At 38.2% G+C, this 24579-nt stretch overlaps 1 protein-coding gene across 2 annotated transcripts in view; it reads right to left on the bottom strand.

Annotated features, from left to right (window-relative positions):
- camkk1a (calcium/calmodulin-dependent protein kinase kinase 1, alpha a) overlaps positions 1-24579 on the bottom strand; it is a 74721-nt gene that overhangs the window by 17961 nt on the left and 32181 nt on the right. For both annotated transcript variants that reach the window (XM_014019610.1, XM_014019611.1), the window contains exons 3-11: positions 20454-20501; positions 18864-18917; positions 13018-13069; positions 12415-12548; positions 7990-8026; positions 7668-7689; positions 6661-6749; positions 4182-4381; positions 159-212 (exon numbers count right to left, since the gene is read on the bottom strand). In XM_014019610.1, coding sequence (XP_013875064.1) covers positions 159-212; positions 4182-4381; positions 6661-6749; positions 7668-7689; positions 7990-8026; positions 12415-12548; positions 13018-13069; positions 18864-18917; positions 20454-20501 — 690 coding nt within the window. The remainder of the gene's footprint in view (positions 1-158; positions 213-4181; positions 4382-6660; positions 6750-7667; positions 7690-7989; positions 8027-12414; positions 12549-13017; positions 13070-18863; positions 18918-20453; positions 20502-24579) is intronic.

The raw sequence follows: 24579 nt of genomic DNA, 5'->3' as shown, positions 1-24579 counted from the left end.
TAAATGGATCAGAGACGATGAAGGTGGCAGACTTTGTTCCTACAGATGAGCCTCTGGCTGCAGTTAACAAGCAATGGACTGGAGCAGAGACTTCCACGTTTCCGTTTTTAGAACAGATACTGATAGATGAGCGAGAGACAGAAAAGGTGCAGACTTGCCTTCCCAAAGACGAAGCAGTAGAGGGTGATTCCCATGGCCCACACRTCCAACGCCTTGAAGAAAATGACAACAGAGACAATAAAAGCAAATTCAAGGATAAASTAAACACATACACCGAGTGAAGCTTATTATCAGAAACAGACAGCGCAGAGTTCATCAATGCAGGCTGCCCACAGCTGCGTGGAACTGAAGCTTATTTTTGGGAGCCGTCCTTGTCAAAAGCTCTGAAGATGGATTTGTGCAATCAGATAACAGACCCTGTTGTTACCCATCAGGCTCTTTTGTCCTCCAGTCAGTGTTTCTCTCCATCACTGGAAATCCATTTCTGTTACTTAATAGATAAAAGGTGATTAATCCAACCTTTCATATCTGTGCTACACACTTATTGCATACTTTTAGCGTGACAATTAAAGGGCTTTAAATGACATTTAAGAGTAGGAACTGATTTCACTTCCAATCTACATGCTCTTTGGAAGATGGCCTGACCGTAAACCCAAATCGGAAAGGACAGACTAATCAAAGAGAGAGGAAAACTAGGCTAGAAAGTATTTCTTAAAAGCTTGACAAACCAGCAGAGTGAGGCACTTAAGTGGCTCTTTTACCCCGGTGGCTTTTTGTCTGCAATCAAATGTTCTATTCTGGCTCCTCTAATGGTCATACAGAGTCCTTCTTTTAGCAAACACAGCAGTCTCAAACAGTGTGCAGCGTCCACATTAAAAGTTGGACAAAAGTGAGAAAAGTGTGTACGCGCAGAAATATTCAGCTTTATCAAACCGTGCACACGCGTGTTTTTGTGCTCCTTTCATTCATACATCCCAACAAATATGGAACTGGCACAGGTCTGCCCCCCAGGCATTTATCTGGCGTGTTTACATTTACAAGTGACAGAAATATAAAAAAGTTTATGGTTTCCAGAGGAGTGAGTTTGTTTGGATCATATTTTAGGTGTGTTCTATGTGGCTTAACGTGGTTCAGTGACAGACTAAATTCAACTTTTCTGCACTCCTAGAGACTCCAAGGACGCAACAAAATTCATTTAATGGCTTAAAAAGTGAATTTTACATGATGTGTCCTCTATTGTGATCGTCCAAGTTCAAATCAGAGAAAAGAATACTGAAAAGTACAAATCAGGGGATGGATTCAAAAGGATTTTCAAGATCCTAAACATCCCCAGGAGTACTGCCCGTGGTACATGCCCAGTTTGTGGTTACTTCCTGCCCTCTTTATAGCCTGACCCACACTACCAGGGRCTTTTAATTTACATAATAGGCTGTTCAAACAATTTGATTGGTTGTCTTCTTYCGAATGACACCTCTTTTGACCAACTGGGTTCATCTGTAGACTCTCCAGAGCACAAAATATGTGGCAAGCCCCTCATGTCCCACCTGTATGTGGTACATGTGATTGCTTGACTAGAATCGACCAATCAGCTCTGAGCTTTATTCTGACACMACAACTGTCTTCAAATCATGTTATCTTTTATTTGATATATTAAATGTTTGTAGTGTATTTAAACTTCAATAACTAAATACTAGTTACAGTTATAATTATATTATTATCTACGAAGAGCAGGTTGTCCTCACAAACTTGTTTTTGCTGATAGCACCAGATTTCAGGATTTCTCTATATTTTCCTGCATTCGGTTTACCCTCTATATACAGTAAGCCTTATAGGGCCGGCTGCCAAAAAGCGCTTGACCGTGGAGTCTTACGCGTGTCATTTGGCAAAATCTAGTAGTGATTTAATGTGAACTTTATTGAACAGGGGTTTTCCCTTTGCMACTCTCCCATAAAGCTCAGTCTGGTGAAGAGCTGTCAGTCTCTCTACCGTCACCTGCTGAAGCTTCCCTCTGAGTGGTCCCAGGTGTCTCAGATTTCTCTCACTGTTCTCCTTCTTGAACACTCAGTCAGTTTGTGAGAGGTGCCTACTCGTGATMGATTTATACGTCCCATATTCCCGCCATTTCTTCCTGATGGATTTAACAGAACCCCTGGGGATGKATAGGGTCTTGGAAATTCTTTCGTATCCATCCTCTGACTTGTCCTTTTCAATAATCTTTTCTCCGAGTTGAATTAGGAAAAGCGGATATTTATGCTATCATTTATTTTACATGATTATTTTTTACTAGACCCTCCTGTTGTGCTTGGGTCAAAACGATGAAGCCTCGACTCACTTTGACCTAAGCGCAACAGGAGGGTATAACTCTTAAAAATTGCTTTTCACTTTTTTTTGTTAAAAAATGGTCAATTTATATTGACTGAGTTATTTCTAACAGCAATATTTTATCTTTGTTATAATTTTTCAAACAAAAATAAAACCAAAATGTAAAGGTTTGTGAGATAAACTATGTCAACCCGTTTAATCCCGATGATCAAAGCAGGTTCTCTGGAGCGTCCAGGTGTGTGTAAACACAATGCCAAGAGRAAAAGACAGCAAAAATGACCTTAMAGAAGCAGCTGCTACTGCTTATTAATTTAGATGGGTAAAGGTCAATTCCAAATCATTTAGTTCATTGTTCCACAGTGAGGAACARCTACTGACAAGTGAAAAACATTTAAGACATCTGACATTTCTCTCGGGGGTGGATGTCCCAGAAAAATCACACCAAGGTCAGAGCAGCGCGCAGAGAAATTAGCAGGTTAGAGGTCAAAGTTCGTGAAAAAGATGGAAAGACTGAACGTGTGGCTTGTTCGGAAGAGCTGAAGGAGAAATGATCAGTTCTGTAAAAGGAACCTGGCAGCAAGATAAACGAAACACAAGACTTCAGGGACAATGTCCTGAGGAAGAGATGTTTAGTAAAAGTTCTCAACATATTTGGGGAAAACAGAACACGTCACGTCAGCTGTCAGCACCGAGGTGGAGCATTGTTTGAGCCCATTTTAAAGCTACAGGACCTGGGCACCTTGGAGTCACTGAGTCAACCATATAATCTGTAGAGCAAAGGACTCTAGAGTCAAACGTGAGGCCATCTGTCAGACAGCTGAAGCTTGGACCAGGATGCCAAACACAGCAGTAACTCTACAACAGAACAACTGAAGCAAAAATGAGAAGGTTGCAATGATCCATTCAAAGTCCAGATCTCARTCTTAAAGGGGACATATGCAAAATACCCTTTTTTTAGCCGTTAAATACATTTTGTTGTGTATTTGGAGTCTCTAGCAGTGCAGAAAAKTTTCATTTAGTCTCTCCCGGTACTGCGTAGATATCTTTATATTCTGTTTGGGTCGTATTTTTCAATCTGTTCAATTTTCTCTACTCCTTATTTTGAACAAAAACATGACAGAATTTGTTGCGGAGCTGCAAAATAAGGTCATGGATGGTTCTATAGGTTCGTCATCTTCATTCTCCTCCGGGTCAGATTCTGGCTCCAACGTGTAAGGCTGGATGGACAAGTCTTTCCTTGTTGACATCTTCAAAAATTTAATCAACCTGTAAAAAAATCGGGGTATGAAGTGCCTCATTTACACTTAAAGAGACAGCACCAAAACGAGTTGCTCTCGGAGGCACCTCAGAAAGAGGGGCTTGTGGAGCTACAATAACTAGGAATTACAACCAAAGCATTGCAGTTCCACTTCATATCGACCCCAACTGAAGGATTTAAATGTGAAAAAGAAGGATTTAAAAGCATGATATGTCTACTTTAATTAATGTAGTGAGACAATATGAGAGCTGTGCAGAAATAAATAACTGCAAAGCTCATTAAACTGAAAGAACTCAGTAATGAGAGTGTGGGCCAAAGTTCCTCAACARCCATGTGAGAACATAAAAATAATTACGAAGAGTTATTGCTTCTAAAAGAGGTTTTACAAAGTTGTCATGGGTTAAACTGAGTTTTTTCACACACAACTTTTACATTTTGCTTTTTAGGAGTTTAATAAATAATGGCATGGTGTGTCTCAAGCACAATGCTAATAAAACACAAATGCTGCAAGCTGTAAACATCCTCCATATTGGCTTCAAAAATCAAAAACAGAACAAAGATTCACCCAAAAAACAAACRACCCTGCACGCTGCGTTCTCACCTTTCCGCTGAAGCTCTTGCGTTTCTCTGATAACGTCTCTGGAGCCATGAAGGCAGGAGTGCCTGCAGTGCTGGACAGTAAAGCATCGTTGCCCTCGAACTGGTTGCTGACTCCAAAATCAGCGATCTTCACATGACCGTCATCACCGAGCAACAGGTTAGACGGTTTGATGTCACGGTGGACAATCTTCTGGTAGTGCACTAAAGAAACGAAGAGACATGTTGACAGATTTCCCCACTGATTACAACTAAAATGATCCAAACAGCTTCCTGATCAGGTTTTCCTACGTTTGGTAAAATCCTTGCTGCACCTTCAAGGGTGCAGAAARCCTAAATTGCTCCTATAATGAAACAGATTGATCCCCTGGGAAAGTTTGAAATGAGCTGATTTCATGGGAACCTGCTAGAGGAAATAGAGTTTCTTATTAATTTTTCTTGCTCCACATATTTCAGAGGGCTGTCTCACATGGAAACTGGGACATTTATTATTGAGAGCTTTAATGCGGGACTTTCCACCGCAGCAGCTGAGACTTTATTTTCATCAGTGTACAATAAATAACACTGTAAAAGTCTWTAACTGTCCAAATAAAATCCATCTGTCTTAGTTTAAGACTGTATCGCTCAACCTGCAAAAGCAAGCTGTAAAAATAGTTTTAAAGATAAGAGATAGGTGCAAAATCAAACTCAAAACAGAAACTTGTAATTACATCCTGAAGGAAATCATCAGGTTTGAATGAATTTTTCAGGTTTGGCTGAATAAAAACAGAACAGCAGCCCTGTGGCTCTGAGCCTGAACATTTCAARACTTCTTATTGAAATTTATGGCACTTGACTTCTTGGCTGTTGGTATTGTACAGCTAATAACACTCAAATTAAAATGAAGTGAACAAAAATAAAATAAAAAGATTTTGCATCAATGTAGCTCATACAAGATATTCAAGGAAATTGTTTCCTTAATTTAAAAATTAATTATAGTTTATGAGGAGAAAATCAAGAGGTAGTGTTTACTGAGCTGTTAGGGTGACCACAAATCTTTATTATTTAAATGATAATGAGGTGATTTAAAAGAAGGTTAAACAGTCAAGTGTTCTTTGAAGGAATTATATTCAGCAGAGGTAAAGACACATGTTGGTTTTTCTATCCTCGTCTGGACTTTGTKTTGACTTCCATTCATTTACTGGTCATTTCTATAGCCTAACCCTGACCCCTTACCCTAAACCATAACCTCCATTCACACCTTGGTGTAAAGTAACTAAGTACAAATACTTCTTTACTGTACTTAAGTAGAATTTTTGGGTATCTGTACTTTACTTGAGTAATTATTTTTCAGCCTACTTTTTACTTCTACTTCTTACATTTTCACACAATTATCTGTACTTTCTACTCACTACATTTTTTAAAAAGGCACAAAATAGAAAGTTGTTATTTTATTTCATTTTGAAATTATTAAGAACTATTATATTTCATTTGCATTATTGCCGCAGCCCTCAGATGGATTTTCATTTTGGAGAAAAGGTTTGAGCAGCCTTGATATAAACTGAAACAGCCTGGACTAGTACATCCTAAATTTAACATCAATTAATTATTTTAATACAATACAGTCATTTCTGCATTGTTTTAGGGAGGTCACCTCCTAATAAATGTCATTACAGAAAATCTAACTACTGCTCATTTTAATTCAATACTTTTACTTTTAATACTTAAGTACAAAAAGTATCAGATACTTTAAGACTTTTACTCAAGTAATATTCCTAAAGAAGACTAACTTTTACCAAAGTAATTTTTTGTTAAGATACTTGTACTTTTACTCATCACTTTGTGGTACTTTATACAACACTGCYCTGACCACCTCTGATGGTTTTTCCCTCGAYGGGGACTGGGCTTTTGTCCCCACAAGGCTGTGTTTGGAAAAATCGTGTTCTGTGCAATTAATTCTCAGAAAACTGTCAACAATTAATTTTTGCCACCTTGCAATAACTGCAATTAATGCCATGTGATGATGCATATTTTTGTGTGTGATCCACCATCACTATCAGGCGTGCAWGTAAGCCCAGTGTTGGAAAGCAGCAAAGAGTAGCTAATGCTAACCCTAACCTTATGAACTTGTTTAACCACCTGAAACACTGGCACATTCCAGAGTACAAGGAAAGCCAGAGAAGGTGGATCAAGCAATATTAACAAAGTATAGCTAATAAAGTGGCCACTGAGTGTATACACGTGTGTACAGGTAAAAGCATTACTGTCTACTTTCCCTTTTGGCAGCAGTAAGTAACCTTCTGGCTAATTTTGGCACATTTACAACAATGTGTATTGATGTGCAACAATCTTGTTAACTAAATGACACTAAACAGCAAAAAAAAATTGTTTAATAAAAATAGATGTTAAAATAKGCATGGACACATAAATCCAAATATATTTTGCCATGTCTCATTAACATTTCATTTAGGCTTTAGAGTCATTTACCAGGTATAAATACTTACAGTACTCTATACCGAGGATGATGTCTCTGAAGTATAAACGTCCCTGTTCCTCTGTAAAATGATTGTCTGTGGGCACCTCCATCACTGGACTACAGATTCAAGCACACAGCAATAGGAAGAAAAAAACATTTATAAAAGGATTTAATTTCAGGAGAACCCAAAWACAGATTAAACATGAACACTTTGGGACAAACATTTTCTGTTAAAGTTATACATTGTCCCGCCCTCTGAACTGCGGCATCCCTACAAGCCCTCCTGCTTCCTCAGATCAGTCGACAGGCTGCTCGTTTTTTTAAAATAAATCAATAAATTTGACTAATGCAAACCTTTAAACATGTTTGTGTTTGAATAATGGTGAAGCTAATTGGGATGTTCCGGCAGCAGCTGAACAGCTGATGTTCTGCGTGTTGCTCTGCTGACAGCTGATGCTGTTAMCGTGATTATTAGCATATCCAGTGGGTGACTGATCACAAGTGGTCAGACACACTAAGGCACCATTCAACACCAGACGTCAGCACATGTGTTAGTCCACTTGTCATGACATGGATCCCCTCCAAACTGTTTGATGACATCAACTCTGATTGGTAGCTTTATTACCAAAATCAACATTCAATCACCGTCCACCCCGAGGCTGCAGGATGGTGAACAGAACACATCCTCACACTAGTTCAGATGTTAACTTATTGAGTTTCTTACCACCTCCACAAGGCCCAACCATCAAAACAAATGGTCTCAGAAAAACAAATCATCAAATGGTAAGAGTGTAGGAAGGAACAGCTCAAGCACCAAGACCTGAAGCACTTCCATGGCTCAGTAATAACTGTGAAAAGCTAAGAACGTTACATTTCCCTTTGAAGCCCAAGCTGGAACAAACACTGGCATCGCTTTAGTTTGGAGAAGGCTTGAGTTCAGAACGAAAGGAGAGAGAATAAATGAGAAGGACAGGGGAGAGGAAACAGAAGAAATGAGGTCTAATGTGCTAAAAATAAAAGGACACGCTTACTCACCCTTTACGCATCAGTTCAAACACTGTCAAAAATGGACAAACACACAAAAAAAGACAGAATATTTTACTCATTAGTTCAATGTGACCACTGCTGCCGGGGAGGTTCACGCTAGTTATGAGCTTCGAGTTAGTCATCATCTAAAGCAGCAGATGACCTCATAAAACTATGACCTCACTAATGTGTGAGGCCTGAGGTAGTGTGGAGGAAAGCAAAACACAATCTGACTTCTGAATAAGTTAAACATTTGTTCCATAAACATATGTTAGGTGCCACAGGCAGAGAGAAAGGAAACTTTAAAAATGTGGACAAAAAAAGAGCATACCCATGTAAAGGTTGTCCTCTGACGGATCGTCAAGCACCTGAAACATAAAAAAAACACGAATTAATAATCTGTCAGAGTTATTTCATTGTTTGCCTCACATCAACAACAGATTTCAAAATAAGATTCTGAAACAGTAAATACAGCTACCTGTAGCTCCTGGGTCAAAATGACCTGGAAGGCTACAGAACTGAGGCATTTTGGGTAATTTGGATCCAAGAGCAGCAGGAAGGTTAAATATAGTTGGATAAACAAAGAACTCGACACTCTGACATTTACATCAACAAACTGATCAAAATGCAGTCAAAAAGAAGGTTACAGGAAAGCACCCTATGGGTACTCACATGGTTGTAATGTGAAAAGGGGGAATTGAAGAAATTTATTGGGGTTTGCTTATATTAAACATCCTCGCCATATTAAACCATCACTATCTTATTTTTTCTTATTTTTTATCTTATTAATAAAATAAGGTGCCCTGTATAAGACTAACTGTCAAGTAGCATTGTTAGAACAACTAATTTCCTTACTTTTTTCTAAGTATTTATACAGTATATTGTAATAAAACTTTAATTTTGAAAACCATTCTTATCTTAAATGTCACTCTTCACACATTTATAACATTGTTCTGGTCCACACCTCTCTTAATGGCTTGTTTCATTTGTGAAAGCTGATGTTTCTGCGGGATGTGGCTGGCTCCATTGGTGATTTGTGAATGGCTCAGAGGCAGGATAAGAACTAAATGACCTTTGGAGCCATTTAGCAGAAGTGTTTTGTAAAAAAATAAAAATAAAAGCCTTTTGGCTCTCTTCCATTAAGGCACATTAGGTAATGATGACAGTGAAGCATTGTATCAGAACCTTTCCTAAGTGGAATGCAGCTATTATTAATACCGGACGTTGTTACAGTCGTGACTTATTAAAATGTCTGCTGCAAAAAATACAGTGTGTTTAACGTGTAGAATGAGCTGCAGGTCTGACTGGAGGGATGCTGTGCTCTCCACTCCAGCTCTCTGAGACAAGAACCTTTGTCTTTTTGGTGCAGGAGTAGGCTTGTGTGTGCAGGAGGRTTTTGTCCAGCTGTAGGCTGGGCTGCAATCAAGTCCTTCCTAATCCTTTGCCAACTGCAATTCTCACGAATATAAAYTCGATTTGGGCTCTTAGTCACACTGTAGTCACTCTCCTGTTTTATCAGCGAACTGTTTAAGCCATGTTGATTATGGGATCCACTGCCTCTGCCTTCAATGCTCCGAGCTTCTCCTCAGGGGCTCGGTTAAGCTGGCTGTTTGTGAATTTCCTCCCTGCCTGGCTCTCATCAGCTTCTCYTCAGTCCTCCGTCTCAGCCACAGTCTGACAGCAGCTAACCAGCTGTAAATAAACAGCTAACCGGCTCCTCAGCCTCTGTTCTGTGCTGCCACTCGGGAGCATTCGTTGTTTGTGACAGAAGGCGAATACAGGGAAGGCGTAGGAGAAATCTGCCAAAACAGACGCCAGCTGCTTGAAGTCTATGACCCACGGAAGTCGCCAGACTGTCACTGAATGTGAAGAGTTTTCCAGAAAACATGGATTCATTTTGTTGAGCTAAAATGGCAGAAACTCACAGGGCATTTCTCCCCAATATACAGWAAATATAAAGTAACTTTAACAACACAAATCTTAAACTTTTTCACTTTTTAGATATGACTCAAGAATCTCTACTTATTTCTGTGAGGTTTTCAATTTTTTATAACCTTAAAAACAAGCAAAATATCAGACTGYTTTTCAAAAAGCAATGTTTTTTCGTTTGTCATTTCAATTTTTATTGTCAAATGCAATATGGTAAATGGTGGATTACACACAGTTATTGTCAGAGAGCTGCAAAATAATTCTAAATTTGCCATTTTTTGATGTTTTCGTTTTTATTAGAAATTATTTAAAAAGACACCAAAGAAATTTTTTAATGATCGATGAAATGTTTTAATATATTCACACAATATCAACACAAAATCATTTGTAATGACCATTCCTGGGTGGAATGCATGTCAACCACAATAAACCTAACCCACATGTTTAACTATACTAAAAACAAACCTAAAGACCTTTTCTTGACATAGTTAATTAAAAAAAAAACACTGACCGGCTTCACTGCTCTGCACCTTCAAGGTGACTGCTGACAGCTTTCACAACGTGCAGAACGTGATTCACCTGAAGCGTGCATTTAAACCCAACATCCTGGTGATTGTAAATAAAAACGCTGAAGGCTGGMCTCAGTCAAGGACACGCAGAACGGGAACAASTAGTCCTGGAAATCCCCTCTGAGGCAGCAGGAACACAGTCTTCACTCMGGTCATGGCTCGAGCCAATGTTTGCTGACAGCCTTGTACAGATCACTTAAATAAACAGTTGTATTTGCATTACACACTAGTCTTTTCTCTAGAGTCTTTGTAACAGGAAGAACAGCTAAAACAACATTTGCTGCTGTTTTCAAAGTGCATTCCATTAGTCGGTTGCTCTAAGCTTCTGATTACTGCAGACGGAGATGTAATGAAAGCATWTCTGGACTTTCAGGATAATGACATACACTATAACTAAAGCTCAGGGTTCTAATGACAGTGACTCTCCAAAGAGTCAGTGCTCACTGGTGAGAATGAGGCCAACTCGTCTTTTCCCGACCATCTGTGACAAATGACCAAACCRCTTTCATCAGTTTTAATTTGTTCCATGTGGTGCGAGCTTAGTGTTTAAAAAACGAGAGGGAAAAAGATCTTTTTGTAATTAGACCGACTGATCGGCAGTCTCCTGGGAACCTCTAATGAATGAAATCCTGACCCAGSCACAGTTCTTTTAAATGGATGTGAGAGATGGAGAGGAGGTGAGCGGTGATTTCCTGTGCCCACATGTGCCAATTAGAAGTGTGCGACTGAAAGAAGGACAAAAATAAAAAAAAAAGGCAAAAGATGAGAGCAAGTGGGTTTGTGTGTCTTCTCTGCTGAATCGAGCACACACAAGGGCAGAAGTACTTCACKTTTTTCTTGAAAACTCTGCTTTTTCTGGCACCCATGTTAGCCAAGCAAGCCAGACTGCTTTCCTAGAGCTGAACTCCCAACCGTGATTTCAGTGCACCCGCCATCTGGCCTGGTTTGAAAACACTGATGATATCACAAGGGAGCAATGTGCAATTTGAGTCACATCTTTGAAATGGGCTATCTTCTTTCCTAAACAAATGCCTCCGCACAAACTGGAAGTCTATCAATCTCGAAAGCAGAGCTGACCCTAATAAAAGAGTTTATTTAAGAGGTGAAACCGTTTTATTTGTACTCTTTACTTACTGCTCAAAAAATAACCACCACATCATCATCAGTATAACTGAGCATTGGAAGGTATAGGCYATTCTAACATATTGTGTACCAATTCCCAAGCAGCACAGGCTTTAGCTGCCATTTTGGTCTGATATAAAGTGAGCCAAGGCACACGGAGATAAAGGTTAGCTGATGACAGAATGATGAAGGATAATCCTGAGCACAAAGGGAGTTCAACCTGCTGTCTGTGTCCACATACCGGTACTAGAGACAAAATAAAAAAGTCTTTAAAAGTCTTTAAATGTTAAAACAACACTTTTACTTGTAGCTGTGAGACATCCTATAAAAAGTACAACGCTGTCATTTATCAGACAAATATACTCAAAGACCTGTTTGTATTTTCTGTGCATGCTTGCAATGCAATGAGCAATAAGTGATGGACTCCGTCATTTTCCACATCAATCCAAACACACAGCTTAAGGAGGACCAGGAGTTTCCTTTGAACAATTATTAATCAACCTCTAACATTTTTCCTCATTTAAACAGATTTACAGCGTCCATTTAAAAATAATGGGCTAAACAWGTAAGCTAACATAAGCTAGCCTGTTCAGCGTTATGTTGTCCATTTGTTCAAAAAGTAAACGTATCAGAGCTGTATGTTATGGGAAAATAACTGGTCTGCTCATTTTACTTCAGATAATTCAAAACAAACATAATTTTGCTGAGACACTAAATGTGAACTAAAAGTGTGATATAGAAGCTACCTGCATTTATTTTTTTATTATTTTTGATGTGTTTGTTAGCAGTGAATCATTTGCGACAAAGCACGTTTTAGTATTTTAGAGTAGTAATATAAAAAAATGAAACTTTATTGTATAATTATCTTTTAAAAACAGCAGGTCACACAAGGAGATTAAACTTTATTTTAAGACTTCCCAGTTTTCTGCTGCAAGCTTAATCAAAAGCTGTCTGTTGTTAACATTTTTGAAAGTTTATCAAAAAAACCCTCACAGAACATCGATGTTTCTTTGTTAAATAAATTTTAAAAAAATGTGATTTGTATGTAAAACCAGTCAGTGGTCATATGTGGTCCCTCGGCGCAGTTTTAGACCATTTTAGTGATGACAACAAGCAGAACATAAAGAAAGMCGTACCTCCACCAGTCGCACAATGTTGACATGGTCCAGTTTTTTAAGGATGGCTATTTCTTGGTAAACTCGTTCCAAAGGTCCAAGCACTTTAGGCTGCTCTCCTTGAGCTGCTTTTGGTCCTCTTGGAGGAGGGCGACCTGCAGAACGAAAGCAAGTAAATAATCTAGAAATGCATCAAAAATAACGGATCCTCCCTTTACCGTTGCATCGTTGCTCAAATTTGGTTTTGCGGTTTTATGAAGTAAATGAAAGACATTTTGAAGCTAACTGTAAGTCCGTATAGAATATTTCGCACTCAATTAGTTTTCTTGTGATTTTTGTTCACAAAAACATAAGTTTTAGTCAGGGACCTAGAGGTGCTGTCACATTTTTTGGATGTTAATTGTTGCATGTCTGTAAAATTACACAATAACATCCAGGCTGAGTTTAATAAAATGTAGTAAAATTGAGCTTGAGGACATTATTGAGCCATTAAAAGTTGTGAATTACTTAGATCCAATGTTTAAAACAAGTCTTGGAGAAAATTATCTTTGTCGATATTTACTTGTCGATTACACTTTTCTTCTCCGTTTTTTAAAGGAATACAAAAAGTAAATAAAGACTTACGCGGAAAACCACACTGCTTCAATAGCCTCTTCTTTGATAACACCTTCATGGCCTAGGAAAGGAAAAACAAACACACACTGAACAAAAGAGCAAACTTTGCAAGCATTTACAGAGATGAGAACACAAAAAATGTGAAMATTTAACTATTAAGGCTACGTCTAMTAAGCACTGAAACCCAAACGYACAAAAGACAAAAATCTAAGAATGATAAGGTCCTGTGTATTTCACTATCTGTTTGTGTWCCTGTTTTTTTCTGGTATAATCACTCACCGTGTCAGAACCTGTAGTTCTTATGGGAAACAAAAGTCACTTCTAATGTAGTGGAATCATGTCATTTCCTGTTAGGGGTTAGGCTTATGGTTAAGGTGTGAACTGAATTAAGAAATACACTATGCTGCAACTGCTGGACAATAATTGGCAACTCATAATTGGGAAGAAATTTAGAAAAAATTAGCAAATTTTCAGTTGCAGACTCACTAAATCCTGGGTGTTTGTGACCACTGAGTTATTTATTTTATTAATAWCTGAAATTACAGTTTGTTTATTTCAGCAGACCAGCTCCTGTATATTGACACATCATGTCATTATTCACTCCATGACAAGAGGTTAATGTTTTTTTTCAACCTATGTTGAGAAATGATGTCTCAGTAAAACTACCATTAATGTTTAAACAGGAATATTTTTATTAATATTCACAATCAGCAGGTGTCTGAACATTAAATGCATTGAATGCATTTTAAGTTTTAGTTTAACTGCAGCTTCTTGATTATGAGTTTAAAAAAACTTCCTCCTGTTCTTTATGAACCACAGGAGAGACGCCCTCCTGCTGTAAAAAGGAACTAAACTTATACTCAGTCAATTTTAATGACGTATTTGTACTTTTACTTGAATAGATTTTTACAAGTATGTATTTTTTAGTATTGTTTTCCTCTCTGCATGTGTGTCACAGCAAAATAATTGTTAAAATAACGTCTTTTTTAAATAAGAAAATGGATCTAAAAACCTCCCATTCACACCTTGTTCTATTGGCTGTCTGTGATTTTGCTGTTCATGAATTAATGGAAAGGCTGGAATGTGTTCCTCAACACAGAACGTGTTGCTGATGTTCGGCTCGGTGGTTTCTGTTGTCGCCATGGCTATGACTGTGCAGAAACCAGGTTTGGTGAGAAGCAGATCCTCTTCATTACATAGTTTCTATGGTGTGCTGCCTCTGTTTATCATGCCTATACTCATTAAAATAAATAGCCTTTGTTAAAAGAGCTGGATTCTTCCTGCAGAGGTAGCTGAAGGTGTATCCTCACAGTCAGTAAACACTTCAAAATTAAAACCAATTCTTCAGTAAACCACAGCTAGAAAACAAACACTAAATAAAACATAATCTGTCCTCGGGTCCAGGTTGTTTTGACGAGTTAATGTGGTTTTGATCAAAGGAACATGCAGGAGGACGATGTACTGCGAAGGGTTAATCCTGTTAWTGCCTCGCCGAGCCTCGAAGCGTTCACTCAGGTCTCCATCACTCTCATCTCTAAACTAACAAGGTTTTACAAAAAAAAAACCACTCCTGTGCAGCACCTTTCTTTTTCAAAGCAAAGAAATCATAAAAACAGTAAAACTAAAGAATAAAGAACGCATGATGTAACCTGTACTGAAGTTATTCAGACACGAAAAGAAAACTTTTAACGAAGGCGTTGTTTGTTTAGATACTAACAGAATCTGATCTGGAAACTAAAACTGAGTGGATCAGTGGAACAGGTGATAATTAATCTGTCTCTTATTTTTTTAATATTTGTGTTATCCTGATCACTTCTGCCCTGGTGTGTAATAGATCATCCCGAGTTTGGAAAACAAAATTTTACAGTAAATATTTGACAGGACCCAGTAAAACACCTACACAGAAATCAAAGACATTACATAATGTGAACATGTCTCCAACAATGACAGAACACGGGTTTCAATCAAACTACTGTGTGTATGGAAGTGGAGTTATTTTACTTTTAAATATTGAAAAAAGTGCCAGTAATATACGCTATTCACAAACAGTTTGGTGAAGTTCTATTGATTAGTTAGGCATCGTCATCATGATTTCAAAATGTGAACAGTGTGATTAGATTAGGAGGACTGTTTGAAAAATAAAATCTACTTTATTTTCCAGACTACAAGTTACACGTTCTTTATACAGTAGTTTGGCTGTTCCTGCGATTTATAGTCCAGTGCGACTTAAATATATTGTTTTCCCCTTCGTGACACATGCTATGACTGATGCGACTTGCAGTCTGGAAAATAAGGTAAACGAACCAGGAAATTTGGCTGAATCATGGATCAAACCAGAAAGTACTGAAACATTGAAAGCTAAAGGTTGGTTTACACTTCGAGTTGTTTCCCCCGCTGAGTGACAAAAATTGCAAAAGTCCGTCTGCTCTCCCACTACTATCCCCCTATGTCAGTCATCGTGTGCATTGCCCCCCCACCCGTCCGAACTCTGTGACGAGGTCCTTGCACCTCGGAGCGTGTGATTGGTTAGAACTTTGTCGGTGTGTTTATTCACGAGGAGCAATGCAGTCTCACACACTACTGAAGTATAACCCAGACTTAAGTAGTGTAAAGAGGTTTATATGCCACAGGCATCACATTGACCATAGTCACAGAGTCCCATCACCATGTTGTGGTGGTTGAGCAGGTTATGATAAGTTAGAACTCCAACAAGTGTACTTAAAAGTTTTTCTTGTCAGTGTGTTCAGAGGGATCTGTCTGCAGTGGCCCACAATCTGTCCAGGAAGCTAACATTTGTGACCATTCTAAACAGTCTCTCAGTCTGTCAGTCTCTCTCTCTCTCAAAATAATTATAGAAAACAGAGAAAATGAGAGCAGTTTGAAGTCAAACACACAAGAAGGTGATTAAAAATCTGAAGAAAGATAAAGCTCCAAAGTTTGCTTGTTATGCAAGTCAGACTTCAGGCTGATTCCTTTACTGCCAACCAAAAAATGCAACACTGTCGTCTGTCTGATATCCTAAAAAGGAAATGCATTTTAAAAAGGACAGCGCTTCACCAGCGTGGGAACTGATGGACTGATGCCGAGTGCTTGAGCATTGTTACCAGGACAGGCTGCATATTTTACTTTGAGCCAATCCATAATCTTTGTATTAATATTACAATATACACAACAGCGTTTATCCTTACTAACGCAGTGCAGGTTGGCAGTGCACCAAGTGCAGCATGTCTACTAAGATTAAAATCACTGACTACTTAAATGTTCATGCCATGCTCCTTTCTGAAGGAAGTAAAGGTCTCAGGCCACCAAACTACAACAAAAGTAAAGATTAATTTATGTTTAAAAATATCAAAATATACAATGATCTTTTAAATCTTAAAAGAACATATCCATTAAAAAACTCTCAAGTCGTAATTTAACAAAAAACATTACATTGCTCTTTCTAATTGACTTACACTGGAGGCTGTCCCAATTAATGGACTTCTTCTCATGCGGCCAACAAAAGTGACCCATAAATCCCCAAAAAGAAGGCTGCATCTGACCATCCTTCCCAGGACTCATTAAGTTGTCAGTAAACTAAACAGAAAAATGAAAACGGATGAGTTTTTGTTTTTTTAACCAACTCAGTGTTGTAAGGAAATTCATTACGAACTAAAGAATTTGTTTTCAAATGCAAGTTTTGCAACTCAGCTGATGAAATTTATGCTGCAATGAGATGTTAAATAAAATACAACAAGTACGAGAGCTAAACCCACATTATTAATGTTTTTTATTTATTTATTTATTTATTTATTTATTTACGTACGTGTAACGTTTTAACTGTGAAGTTATGTCTCCCTTAATAAGACGTAAATACATATCACTCTAGGGGTGCAACGATGCAGAAAATTCACGATTCGGTTCGGTTTGATACTTTAGTCTCAAGGTTCTATTTTTTTATACAAAAAAAGACAAATGTCCATGTCCTTCTTAACTTGTAAGTTATTGACACTAATTATGAACATTTGTTTAACCACAAGTGTACGGTTTTTAAATTTAATGTTGCTGAAACAGCAAGTTTCTCAGTGAATCTGTGCTCAACGATGCAGCCTAGGTGGAGTAGTCGAACACAGATCCACTGATCCTTCAACACAGTGCATCTTCAGAAGACAAGCTGATAAAATAAATTGTAAATATCCGTATTGTTCGATACAAGTGCGTATAATGCATTRCAAGTCTGAAGGCAAGTGATATAAACTGATCACTATAGCAATGATGTAGTGTGTCGTCACGCAAACATACATCAATGCAAAGACTAGGCTGTCTCATTTCACAGCAGTTTTATGCAGCCTACACTAACTGTGAAGGGTGTGGCCTACGTGGGCTACAGTCTAGGTACAGCAGGCTACACACCTTCCTGTTGGAAGCAAGGAGTGAACAAAATTAGCAAGTATTCAAATGTTTGCAAGAGTTCTCAATGTCCTCGAATGTCAYGGAGCCGCCTTCACGTATTCACRGATATTCTCGCAATTTTGTCTTTAACTAGTCCCCAGATGTCTCTGCCCCGTGAGATACTGACTCAACCCCTCAGTTTCTCTCTACAGTAAGATGAGCTGTTAATGATATGTATTCCACAATCCGAGTGTCAATATCCCACTAAAAACTGGTGGAACAGGAAGGGATAATTAACTGAAAGCCARCAAAACCAATAACCCTTTGGTGTTTTTTATGGATGGTAATGAATTTCAATCTGTTCATCTGTTTAGTGAAGCAGATGCATTCAGAGAAAGCTACACAATCACTGACTCACGACTTAAGATCACATCTTTTCCTTTTCAGTAAAGCGTAAATATTTTTGATGTGTTTTAATTTGCATGTCGTGCGTGAAAAAAGAAAATGAGAAATGGATTGGTATTTAAGTGGAAAAGCTAAAGAGTTCAKTGTTTTCATAGAGCTGGATTTATGGTGGATTTTTTTAAAAAGAAGACTTCTGGCATTTTTATACATTTCATTTTTCACATTTAATGCAGATATTCAGAAYCCTCTGAGGTGCGAAGTGCAAACTGACTGGGATCAAACAGAGATGACATTAAAAAAAGAACAATATATTGAAGTGATTATCATAAGTGCTGAACCATCATGCCAACTGTGCCTGTGTTTGTTTCAGATGTGTAAAAGCTCTACATTTCCTAGTAAAATACACTAGAATACCCTAAACATGTGCATTACTTTTAAACTTCGTCATTTGCTTTGTGCTTATATAACCACTTTTTTGTTTACAGTTCTGATCCARTTCATGTATTAGTTTTCATTTCCATATTAAATTGTGTTTGTCTCTAAGCTCCRACTGGCACCAGAACAGAAGTGCATCTTAAACCCATCCAGAGTTGGCAGCTTATGTCAGCATGACTCATGCAAACACTTTTGTTACYAAAGCTACAGGCAGCTTAGTCATGTTAAGGCACCAAACTGCTTACATCTGAAGGTTGCAGAGTTTCTAAGGAACTAAATCTCCTTGGTGGGAAACACCTTAAAATGACCTTGGAAGCTCCAGATGCTCCATTTGAAAGTGACCTCAAAGCATCCGATTGCACTAAGCAACAACCGCATTGCTTTGAGGGAAGATAAGGAGGATGAACTTTAAAAGACATAGAATACAGTAYACAATCCTATTGTCAAGTTTCTTCCCAGGTAGGTGATTCCAAGGGKATAAAACTCACTGCTAGGCAGGAGAAGGGAGTAAAAAAGAAAAATCAATAGCACTCGTCTCCTGTCTAGACAATACAGGGTGAGATCYTCAATAAAGCCTCTAACGGCCCGTCTGACCAAGAGGAATTTCAACAGAAAGTTAAGATGTGAAGCGACAGCAGACTTACATAGTGTTTGTCGTCATCTTCATTGTAGGCCAGCTTGACCACGCCGTAGGAGCCCTGCAAAATAAGGAAACAAAAAAAAACCCTTCACAAGCATTAAAGGCAGCATTCGATACTAAATGCTTTGGTTCAGCTCCACGTTAAAAGCAAGTTCCAGAACGCGCAGATCTGCTGAGAGAMAATCCTCAAAGCATCCTTTCTGACAACAGATGGTGGCATCAAAATTACAGAATGTGTTCAAGGCAGCACAGTTTCCATTCAAGAACATTCTTTTTCTTTGGCAGCAGAGAACGGCTCATTCCCCGGGACGCGCTCACAGCTTTCTGACATGTTTTCCTCTCTGGTAAATAAAAGAAAATAAGTTCCCAGAACTGAAGAGAGGGAGAGATTACAAACGACCAAACAAGTTAAAGATTTATTAGGTACAGACGTTTTGAAACATAAAGAGGACTTTTTTTTTCCTGAGGTTACTGTGTCAGGTTAAAGTTCTCTATAGATCACAAAAAATATTGGCTAAAGAAAACTATATTTTATGCATTATTTTYCTGTTAAAAGGTTTAATAATGTAAGTGTTGGAGTCTTTAGCATAAATAATGTTTTTTGTTTGTTTATAGATTCTACTTTTTGTGTATGGGAAACACTGCTAATGTTCTGCATCAAATCGGTGAGGCCTTCATAGCTGTAGGTTTTATTTTAAGAGTAAATCACACAGGTGAGTTCTATTTACTAGTTAGATGATTTCTGAAGTCAATTAATTGCTCTGGATTTTAGTCAGAATCATATTATGGGGAATTGAATRCATAGAGGCTACTCTCTTTAGTTTTATTTGTAACAAAAAAAATGTTGAAAAACATGTCATTTTCCTTCCACTTCACAACGAGGCTACTTTTTTAAGTTTATCACACAAAGTTTCATCAGTAGCTACACTGGCTACCTTATTGTTTTTGTACAGTTTTTCCCCCCAGTGATCTTTGGTCAACTGTAGCACAGCAACGGCTGCACCGATCAAAATGAAATTTGGCAGCAATGCAGATGAGTCCGACCTAAACTGTGCCAGCCAATGGTTTTAAGATAGACCCCATATTTGAGGAGGGGGCTCCACCTGAAAAGGGGGTGTCTGGATATACAAAAATGCCTATAACTAAAAAACTATTCTACATAGCAGCTTCAGATTTTTTTTTAGCTCTGATGAAGGGCTATTCATCGGGCCCACCAATGAGCTCACCCCCCCCTACATGTGGGGGTTATACATGCTACCGCTATACTGTATCTAGTTTTAATAAGTTTTCTATTTTAGCTACACAATTGTATAGATGAAATAACTAACATCAGCCTTGCTGTTGAGTCTATCCGTGCAACACACTTGATAAAATCTTGATGTATCGCAGCTATTTTGGCTTCAGAAATTGAACACTGCATGATTCCAAAATAAAAGTACTCCCTCTTGTTGTGCCTGTGACTCATCCAACCATGTTCTGTATGTGGGCTGGAAGGTTTAGCCAGTAAAAAAAAAAAACATTCAGCAGAACATTTCTTTTTTAAAACCATTTGAAATGTATCAGAGGCAAAATGAGAGGAAATGAAGAAACTCACCTTTCCAATTTCACTCTTCAGCTTATACTGGTTCAACTGGATACAATCCTGGAGGAGGAGAAAAGATGGACAACTAAGTATTGGTTCTACCACGCTTACCAGTAGAGCTGGTGTTTTAAACATCTAAACCAAACAGATACAGAGATGAGAATGTTCCAGCTGAGTGTGTGTGCTTTCACGTGACCTGAAAGTCATTTATTTCTGAGGTGTAGGTAACGATGCAGTGCGTAGTTTCTGTTTACTGACTGAAAATCCATTAGCGTGCTGCAGCTTCAGTGGCTGATTTGCAGTTCCATAGCAACCGAGGGTACAGCGACGAGTCCGCCGGGGGCTTAGCAGTGAAGAGCAGACCACAGTGGGATACAGAGAGCGGGAGGGAAGAGAGGTGAGGTGAGAGTTTGGGTGGTGGGGAGCATTTCTCAGAGTTGAAGACTGTGGCGTAACGAGCTGAAAGTGAGCAGAGGTTTATGAGTGTGAAGATGGAGGGGATGGGACTGCAGAGAGAGGAGGCTGACAGCAGCTCTCTGGTTACAGCTGGGGGTGGTGATGGCCTGAGGCCTGACGCTGCAGTGTGCTTACTGGATGACACCACAGAYGTAATTACAAGCTTAACGTGCATTGAAGAAATGCATATCGCCTGCCGYCTCTCAATGAAATGAAGGGGTTGTAATGTTGTGAATGACTCTCAGCTACAATCACACCAAATTTTATCTCCATATTTGTAAAATGGCTGATTAGTAGGGGTGTAAGAAAATATTGATACACAGAAATATCGTGATATTTTATTTCCCGATACTGTATCGATATTCTAAAGCCCTGTATCGATTTTTTATTAAGGTTTAAAATGTCAACTTTCCTGCCAGCCRTTCATTTTTATGTTGTAGTTCAGCCTCTGACCACTAGTTGGCAGCAGTGAGCCAGCCATTTGGCTCCTCTACCTCTTGAGGTAGAGGCTATTGTTAAGTGTTGGGTGACCATATTGTAAATTAATATTAAAAACTAAAAGCTGCAAATATATATTTTCAAACTATTTATTGGCAAATTTAGTCTAATTGAAAACATGGATGAAATAAGAAATGTGAAACAAATAAAATAAAATACATACAAAGCAGAACACAGCTAAATGTATCAAAAGTATGTCTATGTAATATTAGAATTTTCTGAGACAATGAATTTTGGTTATTCATATTTTTTTCTCAGTAAGAGGTTTTTAATTAATAGAATTTTTGGACAAAAAAATCGCAATATATCACAATATATCGCCTTGCTTACAGTATAGGTCTGCCACAAACGATGATTTTTATAATCGATTAATCACCGATTATTTTTTCAATTAGTCGACTAATAGGATCATACGTTAATTGAATATAAAACATACCAGCTTATCGCGCCAGAATGCAGCTGCTATTATATAACCATTAGATTTTAGCTATATGCTAACAAAAAAATAATTGCTGTGGAAGACAAGTTCTGCTCTGCAAATATTGCACAGGTTTCTCTTTCATTTTCTTAAAACGATCCCACAATTTGAGCTCTGTTGTCAGGTAGCCATGATACCAGAGCCTGTCTGTATAATGTCTTGTGATGTCCACGGCCTACCCCAGTTACCACTACTGTGCATGTGTGTCAAGGACAGAAAGGCAGATGTGGCAGTGGAAGGTGTCAAAGCAGTTTGGAGAGAAAAACAAAGAAAAGAACAACAACAAAAAAATAAAACGATCGATTATTAAATTAGTCATAGATTATTTTAATAATCGATTAGTCGTCAATTAATCKATTAATCGTGGCAGCCCTATTACAGCATCGCAATATATCGGGATATATCTTATCGTGACCCCTCTGTCATGATATGTATCGTATCGCCAAATTCTTGYCAATACACAGCCCTACTGATTAGATGAGGTGGCCATCTTGAATYGGTTTGACTCCCAAAATTAATCATTGAAGATGTAGCCAGTAATTATTCTGTCAGGGCTTCATTAAAGTCATTTCAGTGGTTCATGAGCTATTTTAATAAAAGCCAATTAGAGCTGACTCAGTTAATGCATTAGTCCTGGTTCCAATCGATACTCAAAACTCGATGCCCAACCCTAACTGAGACTACACTATAAAATGTTTGATTTTATAGAAAATAGGCAACACCGGCAGGTAATGGCCTGGTAGTTTGGATACAACTGCCAAGATGTGAGGACTTGACGCACGATAGGCTGAGATTAAAGAAAAAATAAATAAATAAAAAAGGACAAAAAATAGGAGATGAGAGGCTTTGGAAGGCATTTGAGGCTTTGAATATAAAAGCAAATGTAGAACTTCCATAAAAGGAAAGAGCTGCAGGAGGGACAGTCTKAGAGGACTTCCACTGGTTTCACAGTTTGAAGGCATTCGCTCAGTCGAGCCAGCACAGCAGTCAGTCATGAAGACGTCCACACAGTCTTCAATGCATTTKTCACAAGCATGCCTCACCCAAAAATCAAACTCAAATACTTCACAGAAACACAGCGCATCTTTAAGGATTTTTTTCCCTTCTCCAACCTTCATGTAAGACAATATACATTAACAATGGAGCTCCAGTTTTCTCCCAGCATGTGGCTCTCCAGCCTCTTATCTTCCTTCTCCCCTCAAACTCTCCATCTCCCACTGCTAACCATGCATATCAAACACACGACTCCTGGTTTATAAAACAGTGTTTAGGCTTTTTGATAATTAATGAGCTTACACGCCAGAAGAGAATATGGTTAAAAAATAAAACTTAAAGAAATAAATCTCATTGTTTTAATTTGAAATCAAAATCAGAATTTCACAAAATAAAACGACCCACTTGCAATGGAAAATAGTTCAAGAGTGTAAACAATGCTGCTCCTCCCAACCTCTTTGGAAAAATCAATCAAAAAAATACATAAAAAATGTATAGATCAATCAGGAATAATGTACAATGACTTTTTCAGCCGGCAAATTTATCAGTACCGATTTCCTTAATTTTGGGAGATCGGAGATCCAATGCTATAATAAGATCGGTTTCTCATCTTCCTCCACAAAAGGTCTGAAAATCAGCCACTGTTCCCTTTAGCTCTGTTGTGAGCACTACCTAATGCCCTAGTTTGTATTGTTTCAAGGGTATTGTTCAATGTTTTTCAGTTAAATAAGATTGGAACATTGAAGGTGTATTGTGAGCTTATAACACCTGACAGTGTCAGGTATTTATAAAAATAGGTATCGGCAGGTCAGATGTTTTAAAGATTGCAGTTTTCTGGCCGATCACCAATTGGTGCACCCAAATCTTCCAACGACTTTCCTTTTAATGTGACCCTTAAAAAAGGAAGCAGTCAAAAGGTAATAAAAACAAAGTGTAAAAAGTCACATTAATATTAATCTGTCTTAAATTAGACATTTTATCAGCTTACACTTAATTAAGGTACCAAATTTCTATTGGACCTTATAGAAGAAATGGTAAGAAATGATTGAATTTCTTTAGCATTTTGGTGCCCTTTTAAATTTCCATAGAAAGGTTTGAGTTTTCTGCTTCTTATGCTCTTACGTAACTAAATACACATTTGTTAAAATCTCTCTAGTGCATGGGTCTTCAGTTTTTTTCTGTCCGGAAGCCCAAACCGATGGACAGATGGAGCAAGGACCCTCTATGTATATTTACATTGTGTGTTGCAAAGATTACAGCATTAATAAGCCAACTACGGTTTGTGTGCAGAATTTATGGAGGGTCAGGTTGTGAGTGAAGCAGAATTCAGCTGGTGTTCTCACTGAATTTGTGCATTTCTGATTAAAATACATTGTTTTATGCCTCCATTTATAAATTCACTACATGATGGATTCATAGTAACGTATGAAAGACATAACTTTGAAGAAAAAAAACTCTGCAGTACTTCTGCCACCCCACTAAGGGTCAAGACCTCTGCTCTAGAGCTTGTTTAAAGAAGTGATGTGCTGTTATTAATCAGGTCTTTGGCTAGGCATTGGCCTAGCCTAGATAAGGGACTGCTGCCTCTTTTCTCCAAACTCAATGGGCCTCATGCAAGAACATGTTTGTATTCTTATCCTAAATTTCTCTTACTTTTGTTCATACGAAGGGTACGAACATGTCACGTCAGATTCAACAAACTCTTCTATCTTC

This window comes from Austrofundulus limnaeus, unplaced genomic scaffold, assembly GCF_001266775.1.
Source record: "Austrofundulus limnaeus strain Quisiro unplaced genomic scaffold, Austrofundulus_limnaeus-1.0 Scaffold225, whole genome shotgun sequence".
Classification (NCBI taxonomy): domain Eukaryota; kingdom Metazoa; phylum Chordata; class Actinopteri; order Cyprinodontiformes; family Rivulidae; genus Austrofundulus; species Austrofundulus limnaeus.
The sequence above is the reverse complement of the archived record's forward strand: the minus strand, read 5'-3'. Positions and strand labels throughout refer to the sequence as shown.